At 40.8% G+C, this 22,757-nt stretch overlaps 1 protein-coding gene across 1 annotated transcript in view; it reads right to left on the bottom strand.

Annotated features, from left to right (window-relative positions):
- Positions 1–4,045: 4,045 nt before the first annotated feature.
- Positions 4,046–22,757, bottom strand: part of ABCB11 (ATP binding cassette subfamily B member 11) — an 85,445-nt gene continuing 66,733 nt past the window's right edge. Inside the window, exons 20-28 of the mRNA XM_069494334.1 lie at positions 19,964–20,068; positions 19,710–19,871; positions 17,223–17,426; positions 15,705–15,946; positions 14,104–14,260; positions 12,770–12,967; positions 8,958–9,164; positions 7,039–7,185; positions 4,046–6,201 (exon numbers count right to left, since the gene is read on the bottom strand). Coding sequence (XP_069350435.1) covers positions 6,001–6,201; positions 7,039–7,185; positions 8,958–9,164; positions 12,770–12,967; positions 14,104–14,260; positions 15,705–15,946; positions 17,223–17,426; positions 19,710–19,871; positions 19,964–20,068 — 1,623 coding nt within the window. The 3' untranslated portion in view covers positions 4,046–6,000. The remainder of the gene's footprint in view (positions 6,202–7,038; positions 7,186–8,957; positions 9,165–12,769; positions 12,968–14,103; positions 14,261–15,704; positions 15,947–17,222; positions 17,427–19,709; positions 19,872–19,963; positions 20,069–22,757) is intronic.

Here is a 22,757-nt window from a genome sequence, read left to right as displayed (position 1 = left end):
CAGTTTAATCTATGAGATAGTAGGTGGTGCTTGTGGGTGAGAATCAACCACATCCTGTATGATTGAGTCAGTAAATGCTATAACAGGCATGCAAATTGACCTCCCTGTCAGTAGGTGGTGCTTGCCAGAAGGAACAAGTTGCAGTGTTGTTGTGGGGACCTATGACCAGCTCTAGTTCCTCAGGAGAAGCACGTGAATGCCCCAGATGGTGGGTGAGGCCCTGGAACTCCTAGGTGAGTCCTTATTCTCTGCCACAGCAGAAGTGGGTGAGGGAGTGAGGCTGGGTGGGGCTGGGTTGGGTGATCCCACTCTCAGGCTCCACAAAAGCTGGTAAGGTAGCTGTTTTGGCAGGACACGTCTGCTGTGAGCTTCTGGGTAATGCCACCAGGGAGGGGCTGAAGTGGCCTTACGCAACCACAAAGTCTGCTTGTGGAGGCAGGGCTGGCTGAGATTCACAATCTGGCTGTCAGGAGTGGGGTTTGCTCTTCTCTCCCCTCCCCTGCTCCATGGTCTTCTTCTAGCATCTGCCGGCAGGCAGGAGCTCAAACTGGCTGAGCTCTCCCGCAATTGTGCTGTGGGCTGGGAGCTTCCCTGCCCAGGATCCCAGCCTGGGCTGAGAGTGCAGCCTTCCTGTGGGGAGAGGGGTGCCCTGCAAGTATGCTGCAGCTGGGATCCACAATATGTTCTCTTCTCAATTCTGCCCATGTGGGCTCCCTCACCTCCTGAGATTAGTTCACAAATCTCCCCTCAGTGCTCCCAAGGAACATGATTGAGACCTGGGGGTATGGTATCGGGCCTATGGGTCTGTCCCTGGGTCCCTGAAGATCAATCCCTGACCATGCCAGGGAGAAGCATGCTGGTCCCAAGTTGCCTGTGGGGTTCTCAAGCAAGTTTCATGTCCTCCTGCTTTGGGGTGTGCCCTGCTTTGATGGAGCCACTGGGCAAGCAGCACCAGACAGGGCCAGTGAGCAGGGAGCTCACATTCCGAGCACCCGTCTGTCCACTGCAGGACATTAAGAAGAAAGGTTTGAGCCCCACTCTCTATGGAAGCCTTGGTGTGGTGGCTTAATTGTCTCTCTCGGCAGCCAGGGAGGTGGGGGAGGGGAAGGGAAGAAACAGAGTCTGGAGGGAGGAAAGCTAGCGCTCTGTTTGTCTCTGTCTCTCTCCTGGAAGGCAGCCCGCCTGGAATGTCCAGGCCCTGGAGTCATGCAGATCCCCTGGGGCCCACTAGACCCCCGTGGCTCCTGCAGTCTGGTGGAGTTGGGAAATGTTTGTGTGGGAATGAACAAGACAAAACCTGAGGCATTGAAGCCCCCTAGAGAGGACAAAGGTAAATGGCCGGTAGAGAAGCAATATGGCACCCGCCATCCTGGCTCAGGTCTTGGTGCTGGGATGCACCCCAGGGGGGCTGGGAGCCTGGTGTTTTGTCCACCAGAAGCTCCCAGTTTACTGGTGGCAGCAGCTTTTGGGCTTGTGGGGGTAGAAAGTCTCCAGCAGCTCAGGAACCCGCTGTCAGAGATGTGAGGGTGGGAGAAACAAACCACACCACCTACCTTTTCTCTGGAGCCCAAGCCTATCGGGGGTTGATCTCTGCTGGTATCTTGCTCCCCCTTGCTCTGCTCCACCACTTCTTCCCGTGGAGTCTCTTGTAGGATGCGCCACCCTTCCTCAGAATTACATCCAATCTATGTTTGTTTGTTTGTTTTCTCTTTCATCTAAAACTTTTCCTTCTTACTGAGATGCTCTGGCAGCTTGTGTCTCTGGTCAGCCATCTCTCCCCAAGGAGCTCTGGTCATGTGTCTTTCAAAGTCCAGTCTCAGTATCTATTGTTTTAATTATTGTGACTCTGTGCTGAGTTTCCCCCACCCTTTTTATTTTAAGTTTTTAAGTTTATTTTTTTAAATTACAAGATACACATGTACATAAATCTTTTAGCTGTTTCTTTGGTATTTACCTTTATCTTTTTAAACAATGTTTTTGTTGCTGTTTGTTTAATATTTTAACTATTTAGTTTCCATCATGAAATATCAGGCCTATGAGTATCTAATTCTTTTACACCCATATCCTATCCCGTCCTTGACCTACTCCGTATATTTTCTCCTACCTTCCATAACAGTTCTGTAATTTTGGTTTTGATCAGTATTAAGCATTTACATTGATATGACTTTGTAAATAACATTGTCAGGTGAGTCATGCAGTGTAATGTAAATATATTTCCTTCTTGTTTAATTTTTCTTTTTCCCCAGAGCTAATAGCTAATAATCTCTTCTCTCTCTCTCTCCTCTCCCTCTGTTTTCCGTTACCTATTGTTAATTTTACCCCAGACTCTTATAAAAGGGGGTTATGTCTCTTCGTAACATTCAAACCCATCGGGCAAGCTAGCAGCATCCTTTTTTCTGGGGGACAGCCCTCATCCCACTCAGAACCCATTTCCCTGCTTCAGGCTGGGCTGGCTGCTCGGTGAGGCTGCAGTACCATGTTATCCTGGGCTCTCCCTTCCTAATCATCCTGGCAAGTCCCATCCACCCGTTCCTGAGTTAGATCACCTGTTCCTATGTTCCATACCTTCCTGTTTCTTTCTTTACTCTTTTATTTTAGGAAAACTCTCCTTTTGTGACCTCCTGAGAAAAGATGAATGGAGAGTAAAAGCTTTGAGACCTTGCATGACTGAGAATTTCCTTAAATTTCTCTCATTCTTGAGGATACTTTGTTGGATATAGAATGATTTCCCCTTAGAATTTTGAAGGCAAATCTTTATGTCTTCTGGCTCTAGTTTTATTGGCAGGAGGTCCTATGTCATTATAATTCCAAATTTATCATGTGTAACATGTTCCCAGTGCCCCCAGGAGAGGTGGCTCACACCTGTGGTCCCAGTGACTCAGGAGGCTGAGGCAAGAGGATCACTTGAGTCCAGGAGTTTGAGGCTGCAGTGAGCTATGATTATGCCACTGCACTCCAGCCTGGGCAACAGAGCAAGACCCTGTCTCTAAAAAAACAAAAATTAAAAAAAAAATTACAAAGACAAAAAACATGCCCCCTCCTTTCTCCTCAAAAATTTTAGTAGCTTCTTTTCCCCCAGTGTTCTAAAATTTCATAATAATGTGCCCAAATAGGATTTTTATTTATTATATTCATTGCTTGGTAATCACTTTCCAGGAAACGTTCTTGGACTATTTCTTTAATAATTTCTTCCCTCAGTTTTTTTCTGAACTCTCTGGAATGACTATTAGTTAATTATTATAGTACCTGTATCATTACCTTAAATTTTTTCTTTTTTTCTACTTTTCATCTTTATCTTTTTGTTTTGCCTTCAAAGAGATTTCCCCAACTTTGTCACTTAATCCTTCTTTTTTTCTTATAAACTTTTATTAACTGGGCTGATAGGGAGAGTTCATACATTGTGAAAACATCAGGAAATTACAGAAAGACTTGCGATAAGTGTGGAATAGAACAGATCAAGCCAACCACTGAGTCATCTGAGAAACAATAATGTCAAATGGCAGAGACCAAATCTCTGTTAGTGATAGAGGATGCAGGATAAAAAACGAAGACATTGTTACCCCCTGGTCTTGTAACATAAACATGCAACTTTATTTATCTATTCATTTTTGAAGTTGTAATCTCCCTTGTCACTGAGCCTCAGAAAGCAATTGTTTTCCCAATTTCAAGTAGTAGATCTTTTCCCTCTTATCAATAACTTCCAAGTAAATTATTTGCAAAAATTACTCGTATTCATTCCTTTTTCACATCCCACAAATTCCATTCCAGGAAACTAGCAACCTCCCAGCACAGAGCCCATGATCTCCCTCTTGGAAATGCGAACCTACACCATGGATTTTAGTCTTCTTTCCTCAAAATTAGAGGCTCAGCATGTGTTTACTGCAAAGCTTAATTCCTTCTAGCAGGCATTGTTAGTCTGCAACTTACTTGCCATTGCCATTTTTCACAGCTTTACTAGAGTGCATTCCTCCACTCTCTGCCTCCTCATGTGGAAACCATCAACAATTCTGGCCCGACCAGTTAACCTCCTAAATCATCTTTGCAGTTATTTACCAGGAAACACTGGAAAACAGACATAAATATTACATCTCCATATACCAAGCTCAGGCTTAATTCGTAGGCAGAATTTCATTTGTTGGCCAAGCAAAGACATCCACATGGAGTGGGGCTTGGGAGGAAGACTGAGTAGGGAAAAGACGTCGGCTGGCTGGACAACTGAGTTGGGAACCATGCAGTCCTGCTATTGAGTTTTTCATTTCTGCAATCAAGAGCTCCTTTTTGTATGTTTATTTTTTTTGTTCATTTTTATGGACTTCTGTTTTTATTTAAATAGATGGAAACATCTCTTTTCTGGTCGACTAAATTTATTTCCACTCCTTGAGTGTTTTCGTAATCTTTGCATTGGCTTCTAATTTCCTCCCTCCTGGGTGTTCTACTGTTGTCGCCTTTGCTTTATATGTAAAAATATTTGCTGGGTGTCTGGTGATCCTTGGCAGTCCATTCCCATGCAAGAGGGAGACACTGAGAAGCCCAGGAAAGCTCTGAGCAGGTGGGTGCCTGTTCTTGGCAAGTGGGCTTCACAGTAGAGTGATCTGGCTGGAAAATTTTTTTGGAAGATGCCTAGCATTAGAGTCACAGGTCTCCTATCTTAGATTGGCCAGTTTCCCCAGAGAATGATTCTTCAATCTCCCGTCAGAGGATGGGGGCTGGGAGTTTTTCTGTTCACATATAGCTTTATGTTCAATCCCCTTGTCTTTTGTATGTGAACCACCCTTTCAACTGCAACCTACGTCCTTAAATCCAAGCCTGTCTGTGAGCTTCCCCAGAGAGGGAGTATCTGGTCTTCTTCTGGGACTGCGAAAGGGCAGCACCCTGCCGCAGAGGCTGTTCTGTACCTGTTTCTACATAGGCCTTCAGCCCATTCTTCTGTCTTCCCAAAAGACCCAGTGTTTTTACATCCTGAGATTTTTCTGAGGGTCTCACAAATTACATTTTTTTGTTTTTTCTCGTCTTCTAAATCTATTATCAGTTGTCTATCTGCTTTCTGGCTCCTGAAATCTTGTTGTTGGCATCATTTTGTTTTCTTTATTCTTGTACATTCATGCCTTATTTAATTCTTTTAATGTCATACAGTAGCATTTTGAGGGAGCAGAGATAAACGTGTGTTTTTCTGCCATATTTAACTGGCTTTTTTGTATGAAGCGATAGCAAAGTAAAATGCACTATTTTCATTTCATGAATAGGATTTCCAGGAAATAAACAACAGCAACCAGTATGGAGGAGGGTGATGAGGAATACTAGACCTGGGGCAGAGTCCTCCGCTCCAGCCACACCAGCAGATTCAGCAATGGTGACTTCACCAGCCACACACTGCACCCTGAATCTACAGCTTCAGTCAACACTCCTAACTGGCCAGCCCTGGCTAATATTAAACTTATCCCTCCTGCCTCACTCAGCCTGAGAGCATTCAGTGTGTCAGAGTCCTCCTTTCCCTAGCCTTGGCCCTAAGGATGAATGAATCTGCTTGTATGTGCAAGAAAACTTTGGTTATGAAATCCAGCTGGTCTTCAGTCCTGTTCTTTTCACATTTGACCTTGGTCAAACAAACATTAGTTGAGTGCCTGTTATAGACCAGCCTCTGTGCACATCGAAGTTCCCAAAATGCCAAAGACAGTCCTCTCCCCTTGAGGAGTTCAAAGTTTCCTAAACTACATGACTTCTTATGTAGTAATTGGGACTGGCTCCTGCACAGAGAAGCACTGGGTGATGGCTGAGCAGCCGCCTGACATTGGATTTTCATTCACACTCACCCTCGTTTCTTTCATCTTCTATATAGACATCTAAAACTGAGTTATTATTGAAGGTCATTAGAAATTAGCTTGGATCCCAATGTATGACAATGTCTGCAAAAGTAAAGTATTCACATTCCTCTCTAAAGAACAACCACCCCAGCACTCCTGCAATTGGTGCGCCATCTGTGTGTGAAGTGCTTGGGCCGGGTCAGCTGATGGGGGCTCCTGTGGTGAATAGTTTGTAGTAGGCACCTTTCTGGGCTATCAGTTCTTCGTGGGTCCCCTTTTCAATCACCACCCCCTGGGCCATGACAGCAATCACATCCGCGTTCTGGATGGTGGACAAGCGATGGGCAATGACAATGCAGGTCCGACCCTCTCTGGCTTTGTCTAGAGCAACCTGCACCGTCTGCAAAGAGAAGATGGAAAGTTGAGGCAAAGACGTATGATGTTCCCCAGCCCACTGTCCCAAGAGTTCAGTTAATGCCACCTGAGTAGCAACCCTATACTTGGTGGTAAACCCCAAGGCTTGACCTAAGAGAGGATTAAGCAAGCATTCACTGAATGCAGTGCATCAATTATTTCAGCAGCAGTACACAGGCTGAGACATTTCAGTGAAGCAAGAAGGAAGCAAACTACAAAATCACTATGTAATTTTACAGTTACTTAGTGATGGTCTAGTTTACTCAAATGAATCCAAGCAAACAATGGAGGGTAGCAGTCAAATTGTCATTCCTGATACTGTTCTTCACTGAGGACATATTAGCTCTCTCCAAAATGGAATCCTGATTTTTAAGATGTTAGTTAAGAATTTAAAATTCCATAATTGTGTTTTTCTCAGTTGCATCTTCTTTCATCCAAACCACACGTCAGCTATCACCTCTTTCTTTGTGTTGTACGTGGCCTACCTTCTCTGTCACATAACTTTAGAACTACAAAATATGTAATGCCAAACAGATGAACTTTTACTTTATTTAAGAAAGCCAATTATTTGCCTTCAAAGAAATGTTACTTAGCCTAAAGAATCTTAAAAACAATTCTTATTTTAAAGTTAAGCTTTTTTAATTTGAAGCAATCTTATGCTAAATCACCGTCCTCAGATTATTGTCTTTTGGTTCCACAAAGTATTGCCAATTTCTACTGTTAATGAATCAGAAAATTGAAAATAGTGCCATTTTATAAGGACAAAACTTACACCAAAAGACTCATTTATAATGATCTAGGACTTTAGAAAATCAATACATACCTTTTCACTTTCTGTGTCTAAGGCAGAAGTGGCTTCATCCAGTAGCAAGATTTTAGGCTCTCTGACGATGGCCCGAGCAATAGCAATGCGCTGTTTCTCCCCTCGAGAGAGTTGAGACCCCTGGGATCCAACGTTAGTTTCATATTTCTGGAAAAAGTACAGTTAGTTCGAGAACTAGAAACAGTCACTGCTCTCGTGTTATATGGCGCCCACATCAATGACGCCTATGTGAGTTTAAACTATTTGTTCTTTGTTGAACTTGGGAATAGTGAATGAGTCCTCCTGTAAAGGATGTCAAATCCACTAAGGAATATAATAAAAATATGGAATTTGTGACTTCTGGTGCTGGGAAACAAGGGACTTTATTCCCTATTTCTGTATTTCTTTTAGGTTTATATTTCCAATCTCCATCTCCCTAGGTTTAGGTAAAATAGCATGTATGAGATCCTTCTTGACTTGAGACTTTCTGATTTCCGGGCTCTGATCTCAAAAATCCTTACAAGGTGGAATAATCCCAGGAATGGAAATGGCTTTTGAGAGATCTTCTGGTCCATTCCTTTATTGGGGAGGCATCATGTTGGAACACAAGCCTTGGTTAGAATCTCCACTTTGCTGCTTATTAGCTCTGTGATCATGAAAAAACTATTTAAATTTCTTTGAGCTGCAAACTCATTGGAAAAATGCAATATTAATAATGAGTTTGGACACTTACTGTGAGTTTTAGATGAAATTAGGAAGGAAACTCTCTAGCTAGATGCTTGGCATGGCTACATAAAAATTAATTAACATTCATGGAGTATTTACTGTGCATCAGATACTGTGCTAACTCTTCTAGCCAGGTTACCATTTAATATTCACAGAAGCCATACATCTGTATTTTTCAGATTACAACACTTAGGCACAGAGAGGCAAGAAAATGGTACAAAGACAAACAAGTAGCAAGCAGTGAAAGTAAAATCTCAACCCAGGGGTGTCTAGCTTCTGGGCCCCTGCCCGTGGCCAGCGCTCTCTCCTGGTCTTCCACAACAAGATCTGTCTCCTTCCTCCACCTCCCTTGCCTCCTGACAAATGCTCGACTAAGCCAGGTGAGAACAATGACAACATACTTAGTCCTCATGGAGACAAAATGCTCAGGGAAGGGTATCATGGACAAGTCTATATGAGAAAGAGGCAGTAAACCAACTCCAACCACTGTTTGCACAAAATAAGTAGGTGTTCAATAGAGATTTGTTGAATAAATGAATCTTCCAGGGGGGACACACAGCTTTGCTTTTAAACTCTGGATGCTGCAAATAATAATTTGCACCTGCTTACAGATTGGACCACCTAGGTAAAAACTGGGCCAAGAGCCTAACACTTAAGAGACTTTGTGAAAAGACCAAACAAAAAAGCCCCCCACAAACACCACAAAATTTCACTTACAAAGAAAAATAATTTCCCCAGTGGCATTTTCTTAAAAAAAAAGGAAGTGGAGAGGTCAAAGGTAATAGTTGGCTCCTACAATTTGGTTTCCATGTTTTAATTTTCCTTATAATCAACCACTGAGAGTTGGATGAGACAATCTTTCCAAAACTAAAAAGTATGTTGATGAAGGACATTTATTTTCCCTAAAATTCTGGGGCACTGGGAAATCAACGGTGTTGCCTTTGACCTTCTTCTTGAGCCACAATCATAATACAGGTTGAGTGTCCCTTATCTGAAATGCGTGGGACCAGAAGTGTTTTGGATTTCATATTTTTTCAGATTTTGGAATATTTACATATACATAATGAGATATCTTGGGGTGGGACCCAAGTCTAAGCATAAAATTCATTTATGTTTCATATACACCTTATACACATAGCCTGAAGGTAATTTTATACAACATGTTTAATAATTTTGTGTATGCAGGGAATGGCTGGCCGTGAGTGGGTACTCACCTCTGGGAGGGACATGACAAAATCATGTAGCTGGGCCTGCTTTGCAGCTGCTATGACTCTTTCCATGGAAATTTCTTTGGTGTTGTCACCGTACTTGATGTTGTCCATTATGCTGCAGGCAAACAACACTGGTTCCTGGGAAACAATCCCGATGTTTGAGCGGAGGAACTGAACGTTTACTTTTTTGCTGTCATGCCCATCTATCATCTGCCAAGACAGGTGACAACAAAGGGCATTAAATTTCAGAATTCCTGCAGTGAGGAAAGTTCATATTCTAGAGTTAAGAGTTATTCAGGACATTTCATTTGCTTAACAGACAGCAATCCCAGGGCTCCAGGCAATAAATTCTGTTGCTTTGACCTCTGGAGCTAGTGTCTGACGAAGTGGTGTTGAAGTTAACTCTGATCAGATGATGATTTTGTTTGTTTGTTTGTTTCCCTAACTCTAGCTCTACAGCTGGAAAAATGGGAAAGAAACTCAGGACAGTATTTGGTTAAGAAAAAATTTCCCCTTATGCTTTGAATGCAATATACTCCACAAATATACAGAGTTGCTCAATTTTGAGACTGCATGAGTTATGAAAAGGATTTTTGTATGTGAAGCTATTGGATAATGTAACAGTCAAGCCTGCTTCTTTGATTTTACTAACACCATTCTCTGAATAACTGAGATAATAGAATCAAATTTTAAAAAGGAATATATTTATTCACTTAGCTGATCTACAAACATATATTGAATCACCTGCCACAAAAACACCAAGCTAAGCAATCTGTGTCTGCTACAGAAAGAAAGAATAGGCCAGGTGCGGTGGCTCACACTTGTAATCCTAGCACTCTGGGAGGCTGAGGCGGGAGTACTGCTTGAGGTCAGTAGTTCGAGACCAGCCTGAGCAAGAGCAAGACTCCGTCTCTACTAAGAATAGAAAAATTAGCCAGGTGTTGGGTGTCATGGCACGTGTCTGTAGTCCCAGTTACTCAGAAGGCTGACGCAGGAGGATCACTTGAGTCCAGGATTGTGAGGTTTCTGTGAGCTACGATGACGCCACTGCACTCTACCCCAGGCAATAGAGTGAGATTCTGTCTCAAAAAAAGAGCATAATCTCTGTCTCCTAGAAACTCAATCTAGCTAGGCAGTTAAGTTCAAATAGCTACCATTTGAGCTGGTTCTCGTAAGAGTCCTAGAATAGTAAAGATACAGTGTATCTAAAATACTACTATAAAGTGGCCCTTTGATTTCAGAGCAAGATTATGTTAAATGGCAGGAACAGATAATTTATCAGCAAAAGAAAATGCAAACACTATTAGAAAAAATACACAGCGTTCCTCAATAACAATTAGCCCTCACTTATCTTGCTTTATTCATTCTCCATAGTACTTAAGTCTGCAAAGCACAATCTAATAATTAAATACTGGAGCCGTTTGCTAACTGTTCTGTCTGTGCTGTATGGTCTGCTGCTGGAAGACAGAAGACATGTTTGTGTTCCGTAGAATCTCCTATCGGCCCCAATGCAGGAACAGGCACATCAGAGGTATCCACTTAAATGCTGAAATATTGAATCCCTGTATTTGGTAGCTTCCTTAAGAGCAAAGGGAACTTTTAAAAATTGATCAAAAGTGGCATATTTCCTACTTAAAAATGTTTGTATTATAGAAATGTTTTACAATGATATAACAAAATATAGTGTGCCTATGAAGTGCAAGGAATCATAATGATTTCCCCCGTGGGCTTTGCTTTCTACCTGTGACCAGAACATTCACTGGGCATAGTCAGAGAAAAATACTGATAGAGTGTCAATGTTGGAAAGGTCGAACACGAAGGATTCAGGTTCCTCAGTCCCATGTAGTTTGCAATCTACCTGGGTGATGGACATGATAGAGATGACATTTTGGAAAAGTGAACCCTCTCTCTTACAGAGATCAGACCCCTGGTGCAATGTGCATTCTAGGTTCACCAATCACCAAATACATTCAAATGAATGAAAATCTTTGCCCTTAAAATTAATAACAGAAGTGATTATAAATCACAGGTGATCAACTCTCACTCTTCATTTGTATAACTTCCTGGATTCTGCCAAGAAGAATAAGTTTGCTTGTTTCCTTGTTTTGCTTTATGAAAGGGAATCTTTAGTTGCCTCTTTCAAGTTCTCTCGGCATTTCTCTTTATAATGTTATCTATCCTCATTGCACTGAAAATTATGCTATTCAGGGAAACCAGAAAGGCCATTTTCTAAATATTAAACAATGATTCAAATATGGAGCAAAATAAAACATTTTCGGACCCGTACCTCTAAACTATTTCTTAGAAAACTACTTGTGGGTACGCTTCAACAAAAGCAGGGTGGAAACCAAGAAAGAGAAATGCACAAGAATGAGGAAATAATGGATCTAACTCAAGAAAACATTGCAAGGAACTCACAGGATGACAACTGCTCAACAAGCAATGGTCGCAATTAATCCAGGCAGTGACAAAAATGAGGGAATAGATGGCAGGATGGAGACATTGGAAGAACATAAAGATTTTTATAAAGGCAGAGAACGCAAGGAAAAAAGAAAGCCTTTTAGAAAAACAAGAAAGCAAATGTAATGCTAATGTACCTCACCATTTGACTTTAGGATGAACAACATTTACATAATCATAACAAAAGCTGTTAATTGATTTCCAACTTTTAGAATCAACTAGAGTGAAAGCAGGAAAGAAAATCAGCCTTAAAAATAGAATGTAAGCATTTTATATTCTTGATACTATAAAAGTGCAGTTAGAACTTGAGAAGGAAAAGGAGGAAGTAAGAGGTGAAAAAGAGGTAGGATTGTGAGAATTCTCGTTTTAGAAAGCAAGAATTCAAGATACATTTTATATAGGTGGTGGAAGAACAACAGAAGTGTATCAGTTAAATTTACAAATAGAGGGGCTAAAAATGATACAGGTACATTGGGAGGATGTGGGTAAAAGGAGGGACTGGTGAGGATAAGCTAAATTTCTATCTCTTGAGAATAAGTCAGCAGAGTCTAAATTTGTTAAATTGTGAAACAGCAACATGAACATATTGTTTAAAGACATAAAAGTAATCATTGGGAGATCAAAAAACATCAAGTGGTTAAAAATAACTGTCTTTGAGCAGAGAAAGGCAGGGTGGGGTGGAAGGGTAGAGCAGGAAGTTGCTTTTTATTATTATACAAACCTTTCGTTGCTATTTGATTTTATAATCCTCTGCATATATTACTTTGGAAGAAAGAAAAAAGGGAGAGAAAAGAAGAGAAAGAAATGCTGTGAAAAATAAGCAACAAAGTAATTCACCAATTTTTCAAGTATCCTTGCCAAAGCTTTGTGGTGCATGGCTATCGATTTGAGTTCCTTTGATTATTTAGCATTAAGCTTCTTGAACAAGGATTGTCTCAGACTTTTTCATGCTAAGTCCCCTTTCTTGCTCATTTGTCATTGTGTCCCTTATCACCTCCACTTTTTCCATTCCGGGTCATTAGTTTCCTAATTAGTTTGCACTTTCTGCTCCATTTACAGGTAAACGAATGCTTCTGTGAAATACACTCATCTCCAGCTTTGCACCGTGTGTGCCCAGTTTTTTTTGCCTAACTGGTCAGCAGGCCATCTGGAACTGGGAAACTATGATGTTAGAAACCGTGGGGTAGAGTCAGGTCAACCAACAAACGACTGGAACTGGAAAATATGCATAGGGATAAAGTGTCAAGGCAAGCACTTTATAGTGAGTCTGCCAAAGCACAATCTTGAAGACCACTGTTAGGGGTTGGAGATATTCTGCAGAAAGCAACATTCTCAAAAGCATGTGCACTGCTTACCACCTTCCCTTGATCAGGATCATAGAAACGTTCCAACAGCTGAATACTGGTGCTTTTGCCACATCCACTGCTTCCAACGAGTGCCAGTGTCTGCCCTGGACTAACCGACACTGACAGACCATTCAGAACTTGCACATCAGGTCGAGAAGGATATGTAAATTTACAGTCAACGAAATCAATCTTCCCCTGGAAGTTGTCCTGTGAGTGAGAGGATTGAAATTACACACGTTCTTACTGGAGCCTCGAATATTAAAAATGCACCTAAATCTGAGTTTAAAATCCCTGCTTGAGACACCTTCAAACTATGCTGTCAAAGTGCAAAGTATGGAGACAGCAATTTAATGAAAGGACGTTCCATTCCCTATTCTGTAATAGCAGGTGTAGTACAAAGGGAAGCTTGAGCAGTGAAATAAAAGACATTTGACCCCTCTCATTCCCACTCTAACCTGATGGGATTTCCTTGTCATCCATTACTTGACATTCTGAATAGAAGAGAATAGCTGGAAGATATTATTACCTCACAGAAGCCGGTAACTGTCCAAACCCTACAGCTCTGTTCCCCCAAAGACTCAAAATAATAGCATTTCACTTAGAGTGACCTAGAGAGAAGGTTCCTTGAGGTCTGGACTGCAAAGGTATTTTGCATTATACTTTACTGTGCTTAAAACTATGGAAATTATAAACTCTAGAAATGCGTAGACATTTAATAGACCACACAGAGACTTTACTTTTATTGAGCTGAAGGAGAAACAGGTCATTGGATCAATTTAAAAAGATTTCAGAATTTAATTTGGCTTAACTAGTGTTTAGGTTTTGTTTTGCTCTCTTGAACATACTGAGGTTTTCAAAAATAGGCAGGGAAGATGAAAGAACACCTCTGGGGACTATCCATTAGAAGAAAAGATATCTTGTTGAGATCAAATTAAATTTTCTGGGCATCCATATGAGCTAAAACTTGAAGCCAGATGAACATGAATCAAATCAATACCGTTCGACAGGAAGAGCTGGTTTTTCTACATTCTATACCAGAACGTCAATAGAAAGCATGGTGGTTGGGAGGTCTCAAAATACAACAGGCTTCATTCCTTCCAGAATGATATTATATAGAATTTGGCATTCATTGGATATCATTGCCTTACTCAAATGCCAGCTTTAGGAATAATTTTTAATGCTAATTTATTTCATTCCTTTACATTTATAAGTCTACTGTGTGTCCTTTCTGAGTGCATATGAATGAATCTATATACTGCAGGAATTTAGAAGCTAAGAGGTAATGTTTGATAATCCCTAATGGCTGTTCTGCACACATACACATAAGCACAACCAATACTTACCCATTTTTCACCAGCACTACTGTATACACTGATTGGGGGTCGTCGGTCCAGCAGTTTAAAAAGGTGTGCAGCTGCTATTTTAGCCTTGGCATAACTTGGGGTGTAAGAGGAGGCTCTTCCAAGAGCTGTAGCACTCAGCACGACTGCAGAGATCACCCTGCAATCAGACAGACACACAGGAGGAAAGCGCTGTGATGTGGTTGGTGTGATGGACGAAGAAGAAGAGTTTGGGGCTCTAGCCCTGGTTCTGCCAGGAAAGGATCGAGCAGCCTTAAGCAAGTCACTTCAGACTTGTCTGGGAATAGGTGGTGGCATTGGAGAGATTAGCAGTGCTCAAACTGTGTTCTATGAAAGAGGGCGAATAAGGGGGCACTCAGAACTCCAAACCCTGATTCAATCACAATAGCCTCTTTTTAAAAAAAATTGACCAAAGGAAAGAAAAAAAAAAAGACTTCCGAAAATTAAAATAAAAAGGAGGGAACTTGCAAGAGCACCAGATGGGGTTGATTTTCTTACAATTCTAACATGTTTTGAATCTGTAATAGGTGTGTGAAAGGTAACGATTGGTGAAATGAGCATAAATTCTGTGCCAAGCATGCATATAATTCATGCTTCAGACAGCGTGAGAAAGATGCAACGGCCTGTATCCTTTTACATGTCTCAGCCTTTACCTATATTCAACATGTCCTGAATGAATGAATGAGTGAACAAATGAGTGACTGATAAATATGAGCAACGGCTCTGCTGCTGTACAGACTACGATGTGAGGAGTAGCCCCCAAAGCTGTGCACCTGCTCGACCATGTGCAGAGGGTCTACCTAGGTGGGGACTGGGGGAGGGAGTGTGTCTTTGAGTGTCATAATGCTCAGTTTATAAGCAGGAATTGTTTTAGGCCAGAGTTGCAAATCCAAACATCTCCAGGAGCCCAGTCCAAAGCTTAAGGGAATGAAAAGTACTTGAAATAAAATAGAAATGGTAGAAGATGACCTTCCAAGTTTTTAAGATGAAGCCAGAAACTGGGAATTTTCTATAGTCTCCCAATTTTGACATGTTGGCAAATAATCCTTTTAAAACCTTACATAAACTAAACAATAGCAAGTCAACAGTCTGTGTTTTCTGATTTGGGTTAGTAGCTTTAAATATGCAAAGATTTAGAATGTGCACCCTGTCCCCTGGCATCCTTAGGCTCTCACTTCTGGAAATGTGAGAAACTGGACTCAGAGATGATCTTGTTAGAAAAGCAGGCTCTGGCTATAAGAAAGGAGCATAATTCCCCTGCATTAGAAACTGTGATGCATGGAGAGCCGTGAGAGGTGCTTGCATACCGGGGCTCGCCCTCTCTTGTTGCACTTGGAACTCCGAGACCATAAAGTGAAGAGGGGTCACACGGAGACAGAAGACACTCAGAAGCCTGAGGGAGTCAGCCTGGGCTGGAAGAACCATCCGACAACCCACAGAATCTTGAGAAATAATTAATCCCAGCTGTTTTAAGACACCAAGTTTGGGATAGTTTGTTAAGCAGCAGAAAAGCTAACTGATAGAACCAGGATATTCCTTCCTAGAGTGTTGATATTTTATAATCTTGGCCAGATCTTCCTCACCTGAACACATAGCTGAAATGGAGCCCCTCGTTGAGGACTAAGTAACCTCCATATCTGTAGGAAGCAGAATTAGCAATAAATACTACGCTTTGGGAAAAAGCAAAGCATAATCCATAAACCTTCGCTTTCTGAATGGCTGTCTTGAATGGCTTCTCCAGCTCAGTCTCAAATGCTTCAATGAACCACCTCTCCTTCCCAATTCCAGCAATAGCGCGGATATTACTGAGGGCTTCACTTGCAATCTGAAGAATGAAAATGAGTCTTAGGATTAAAAGGGCAGAAATAACTCCTTTCATGACATTTGAATGGCTACGTGGATTGTATCTCATGCAAATGGCAGGCTGTGGTACAAATCAGAGATGGCGGCACCATCTGGGAATACAGAGAGGTTGCTGGAGATCAACCCAACTGGACCATGAGACAATTTTTCAGTTAAATTCAAGTTCCACTTAATTCTAACACAGTATGGCTTTGCTGCTTCCCCTTGTGACAGAAGAAAGAACAGGAAAAAATGGTACACAGGTTATCCTTGAAAGTTTTTAGCTTCTTTGCTAATTCATTTGAAATGTATAACATGGCTTCTTTAGATGCCTTCTGAAACAACAGATTATTTAATAATATAAATTTAAAATATAAGATTCTATTTTCTTAAAATACTAATCTTACCAAATACTACATAAGATATTCAAAATTAAGTACAAAAATTTTATTTTTGTCGATACTATGAATTTGCATCTGTTTCAATCCACACTCCAGGGTAAATAATCACCGCTTCTGAATTAGGGTCCTACCCTGCAAAAGTGCCAAGGCGGGCTACTTTCTACCACTGACTTATGAAGTTCTTTTGGCTTCTGCCTACTTGAGCAGTGTTCATATTCCCTCTCTTAAAAGAGATAAAACTGAGAGTAGAGTGAATTTGTTAAAAGAGTGTGTGTGTGTGCATGTGTGTGATTTCTCATACCAGATAAATGTCTATGCCACCATCCCCTCATAACCCCTGATGACCAGATATTAATTAGAACATACTTTTAAAAATGCACAGTTAAAACCTAAGAGTATCCGAAACCCAACTTACAGCTCATGATTCTTGTCCCAAGCCTAGCAGACTCTAACGTGTGAAAATTAAAGGTGTGTGATATCAAAAATAATAGCTCCTCTCTGTGTAGACAGCATGACTCAGGGAAACCATTAAGCTGAAAAAACCTCACAGACAGAAAACTGAATTATCTACCCCTGCAAGTGGAAATATGACAAATTAGGATGTGAAGCAAATCATTATTCAAGAGGAAATTGAACATGCAACCCTGTGTGTTCACCCCGTATTTCTGCACACCCGCTCAAACTCAGAGCATCAGAGCTTTGCGCCGAGGCACGTATGAAAAGAATGTGGAAGGTTTCTTACTGTGCATGTCTGTGGGCTGACAGCTTCCTTAAGTCTCTTTCTACTACCCCTCTTTCACAGTTTGTCTGATAGCCGCTCAGACATAAACACTTTGAAAATTAGGTCTGTAGGATTACCTGTCCCACTATCTCCATAGCCTGCTTGTCTTTAGAGGCAAATCCTGTCAACATTCTGGACTGCATGGCTCCAGACAAAGCCAAGAAGGGGAAGAAGCACAAGACGACCAGGCTCAGCTTCCAGCTAAAGAAGAAGGCAATGATCATGGCCACAGTGACGTTGATGAAGGAATTGACTATCATCCCGATTTGAGAGCCGGTAGCCTGCAAACCAAAAGCAGTCAACCCATTTCAGACACACAGTCTCTTTTACCAAATACCATTATGTGAAAAGCCTATTTTATATCAAAGAGAGAGGTTCTTTTTTTAATTGTGACAAAATTTACATAACAATCTTGATCACTTTAGCCATTCATAAGTATATAATCAATGACATTAAAAATATTCACAATGTTGTGTACCCATCTATATCCAAAACATTTTTATCATTCCCAATAAAAACTCTGTACCCATTAAACAATAACTTCCCCTTGCTCCCTCCCCCAAGGTCTTGGTGACTTCTATTCTTTCTGTGTCTATGAATTTGCTCACTCTAGGTACCTAATATAAGTAGAACCATACAATATTTGTCCCTCTATGTCTGGCATATTTTGCTAAGCACAATGTTTTCAAGGTTCATCCATGTTGTAGCATGTGTCAAAATTTCATTCCTTTTTAAGGTTGAATAATATTTCATTGTTTGTATATAACACATTTTTATCCATTTATCTGTTGGGGGACACTTTGGTTGTTCCCAACTTTCAGCTATTATGAATGGTGCTGCCATGAACATTGGTGTGTGAATATCTGTTCATGTCCCTGCTTTCAATTCTTTTGGATATAGACCTAGGAGTGGAATTGCTGGGTCGTATAGAAGTTCTTTGTTCAAAAGGTTAAGTTCTTTTAAATGATGAACTTCCCTAATGTATTTGAAGGCTGGATTAATAAAAGCTTACTTTATTCACAGCTTTTCAGAAGCTCATTTATTGACTAATCTCATTTTATGGGTATCAGAGCTAGAGCAGCCTGTCTGAGATTAACACAGCCCTAAGCAGGCTGCACGTGTGTCTGGTAACTATGCATTTGGCTTGATTGAAGATACCCAGGCATTGGGCTTGTGTTAATATTACTTATTATTCAGTGAAGATCAATGCTTGCTATATCATTATATTTTTGAAGTCGATACAAGACTGTTACAAGATACCACTGTGATTCTCATTGAAGTTATTCTGTTCTTTGGTACAAAGCTACATGGTACCTTAACAGACACAGCTGTTTAGTCAAAGCAGATGGGCAAATGGGATGCAGTCCCAATATAGGTAGAGAATGGACCACTGTGGTAATTGTTATCTATACCAATCAGAAGTATTCAATGGTTTTGAGTCTTCACTTCAGTTCCAGCTAAGTAGATATGATCAAAAGTTGGTGCACTTAAACACTTTGATCCAGTAATTATATTTTGAGAACTAAGAAAATAATCAAGGATGTGACAAGCTTGCTATAAAATGATATGTTGCGTATAAGGCGAAAAAAGACGGGAAGAAACCTAAGTAGGGAATTCTTTAAGAAATGATAAGTACTTTAAAATGATGTACTATGCAGTCATTGAAAACCTATTGTAGCATAATATGCAATGGTGAAAATATGCATACATTAGATTTTTTTAGGGGAAAAAAGAAAGACTGCAACACAATAATATGTAGAGTGTGGCCCTAAGTCTATGGGAAGCACATGCACACACACAAAAAGCCTAGCTGGATTGAAGGTGAAATATTTATACGAATTTTTCCTCCGAAAGAGAGGATTCCATGTTCCATTGAAATTTTGCCACATCATTTTTGATATTTTTGGTTGAACTAGCTAGGAGTTGAGACACGTTATACTAGAGCTCTATCAATCCAGTGAAGTGTTTTTCTTCCAAGAGCCTCACAAACCATGATTTAGTTGAAAAACCACACTTTCTTTTCTTTTTCTTTTTTTTTTTTTTTCCTTCTCATGAAAGTGTGTAGAGGTGCTGGGAGGCAAATTTGGTTTTCTTCACTTTAATCCAATGCCTGGTTTTATAAAGGCATAGCCTTATCTTGTACATGTGTATAAGTCCCTTGAACTAAGGCTAAAGGTTCTGGGGTTTACAGAGAACAGCTTTGCTTTTTCTAAGGCAAATCACACCCTGGAGGCTTCCACAGGATCTTTGCTTCCACCCTCTGGGTGTTATTGAGTCTTGTGGAATCTGAGCTTCTGGTTCAAAAAATACTCTGAGAAATGAGTTTCAGGAAAGTTCTTCTCTTGCTAGACCTGGAAGAAATCCAAAACCTGTACAGATGTTGATGCATGCCAGAACACTGATTCTGGCCACTGCCTAGGAGATGCCGTGTTTAAGCTGCTATTCATCAGCATTAAAAATGGTAGAAAATGTGGCTCAGGGGTATCCTAATCCCACTGGGTCCTATTCCACAGGAAATACGTAGGTGGTTATCAGAACGCTCCAAGTTTCTCCCCATAGCTTACCCCTTGAACTTGGGAAGCATCTGCAGCAAGCCTTGTTGTGAGTGCTCCAGGGCTATTTCTGAGGTCATCAAACCAGCCAATGTCTTGCCCCAACATTGCCCTGAAACCAAATTTACGTAGCCTTTTTGTGAGGAGCTCCCCAGACTTAGCAAAAGCATATCCCTAAAACATAAAGAAGGAGTTTTTAGTAATATTTTAACATTAAAAAAATCAGAAAATAGCTAAATCACTTACAGAAACATAAAATTCCTTACCTGCAGAAATTGGGTGACAAGGGACACACAGCCCATTGCTACAAAAAGCAGGCACGCACCATTGATCTGTGACCTTTGTTCCTCTGTATCAGGAAGTGAAAAAGTCTTGGAAAGATAGTACACAAGGAAGAAACTTAATTATAAACAGTAAAAAATAAATAAATTCAAACATTTGAAAAAAATTTCTTTTTTTTTTTTTTTTAGAAATTTCTTTTAACATGTCATTATACATTTGTCCAAATCCATAGAATGTACAGCACCAAGAGTGTACCCTAATGTAAACTACGGACTTTGGCTGATCATGCTGTGGGGAAAGAAACCTAAGAAACCTGGTGAATGGAAACCAATGGTGATGTTTTTGTCTTGTTTCTGTGCTTGATTTAGGCAATTGTGTTGGCTCTTCTTTGACACAAATAAAAAAGATGATGAAATGACTCAAATCCTTTAAGTAATAAAGCAGAGAAAGAAGGAAGAAATGGAGAAAGGAAGGGAAGGAGACAGAGAGGAAAGAAGGGAGGAATAGAAGAGGGAGAAGGAAGGAAGATACTTCGGAATCTGAGAATGTTATCTGGGACAAAACTCAAAGTATTATTTTGACCTCTGTCTTTCTCAAATAATAAATGCAAGAAAGATGATTTTTAGACTCAGGTAATTTGCCTCTTATTAGTTTTATAGAATATACATCTTTAAAAAAGAAATGAATTATTAAGGCATTGACTGCAATTGGTGTAGGAGAGAAAAAAATTTCCATCTGAGACTGAGGTGATTTCTAAATCAGTGGTCCCCAACCTTTTTGGCACCAGGGACCAGTTTCATGGAAGACAGTTTTTCCACAGGCGGGGGTTGGCGGGTGGGGGTGCAGAACTCACAGCTGTAAATACAGTTGAAGCTTCCTTGCTGGCTGGGCTCACCTCCTACTGTGTGGCCTGGTTCCTAAACTCCCCGCCCATCCCAGGGGTTGGGGACCACGGCTGTAATCACCAGAAGCTGAAAACCTTCCTCCCCCAAACTGTGAAAATTGTGAGTGGGATTTTTTTAGTCTAAAGTGAATAGTAAACTGTACTCATAAATATATTCTGAACTTACAGATGTTTGCTCAGGTAACTGATTGAGGATTAAGCTGTTACAGTAAGAAAACGAAAAAACATATTCCAGTGACACTGCTGGGCAGCGAAATGGATTTTAGGTGAAACAAAACCTTCCTAAGTCAGATGATGTAAAGGAACTGGGAGGGTTCGGAGAAAGTATGCATTAGAGAGCTGTATGATAAATCCTTAATTATTGTTCTGAATTAATTTGAGTAATTAGAACAGTGCCACCAAACAGTTGCTCAAAGGAAGCCATTTCTTCAATAAATATTTACTGAGTGCCTACTATGTGCCAAATAAATTTCCGTGAAAGCAATATATACTTCTCCATTTTATTTATTTATTTATTTATTTTTTTTGAGACAGAGTCTCACTCTGTTGCCTAGGCTAGAGTGAGTGCCGTGGCGTCAGCCTAGCTCACAGCAACCTCAAACTCCTGAGCTCAAGGGATCCTCCTGTCTCAGCCTCCCAAGTAGCTGGGACTACAGGCATGTGCCACCATGCCCGGCTAGTTTTCTCTATATATATTTTTAGCTGTCTATATAATTTCTTTCTATTTTTAGTAGAGATGGGGTTCGCTCTTGCTCAGGCTGGTCTCGAACTCCTGAGCTCAAACGATCCACCCACCTCGGCCTCCCAGAGTGCTAGGATTACAGGCGTGAGCCACCGCGCCTGGCCTACTTCTCCATTTTTTGTAAAGAAAAAGTAACCTGTTCAAATTTTCACAAATTCCAAAGTAGGGGGAGGCATTCTAGGTTAATGAGATTTTATTCTTTCTAGGACAGAGTTTCTAGGGCCTTCATGGTTCTCAAAACAGGTGAAAGTGGGCTCATAAGACACCACAGTAATTCTTCCCAGCAGAGCAGAAGTCACAAGTTTACAGAATTCACACATTCAGGAATTTAAAGCTATATTCCAGTTTGGTTCTTAAAATCACTATACAAATACTCTGAAATCCCAAACTGTGATACCACAATTCCCATTTCTTCGTAAGGCTACCTTTTATAACCGTGGACTATAGAACTGCAGATTGCCTATTTGCCCAAAACATACAGTTGTTTACTCAGGTTCATTTAGCTAGTGGTTATTACTGGATAAGGAAATGCCTGTTTTTCAGCTTCTGGTGCAGTGGTTTTCTTCTGGGCAAGCTCTTTAGGCTCTTTGTGTTTCCCACCTTCTCAGTGTTAAATAGAGTATTTGGCTAACGTTCAAGTCCATACAACTGTCCAGTTTGAGATCAGACATCTATCCATCTGTAATCTTTTTTCACAAAATTGTGCTCCAGGAGTTCTTTGTACATTCTTAGTGTTGAGATGCAGCCCAAACGGCCACCCATCCATAGATTCCTTGGTTCTTTGACTAGCTATAGTTTGAGCATACATCTTTGTCATTTTTGTAATGGTTAAGTTTGCTTAAGGGGAAAACTAACATTCATTAAACTTTTGCTGTGTACCAGATGTCAAATGTGCGGATTAACCTGCTCTAACTTAAATTAGGATTCTCAAAAAAACCCAGTGAGGTAGGTTTTCTTGCTCCATAACACAGATAAGGAAGCGAAGTCTCATCAAGGATGAGTCACTTGCCCAAATGGGCACAAGATAGCACCCAGCAGAGACCTGGCTCACCCAGGGCTGGCTGGATCTCAAGCCCACACTTTCTCCCAGGGTACCACATCCAAATTGCTGTGCTTGGAACACCCGGCACAT

The sequence above is a fragment of the Eulemur rufifrons genome, chromosome 1 (genome assembly GCF_041146395.1).
Source record: "Eulemur rufifrons isolate Redbay chromosome 1, OSU_ERuf_1, whole genome shotgun sequence".
NCBI classification, from domain to species: domain Eukaryota; kingdom Metazoa; phylum Chordata; class Mammalia; order Primates; family Lemuridae; genus Eulemur; species Eulemur rufifrons.
This window is presented reverse-complemented; position numbering and strand designations above follow the sequence as displayed.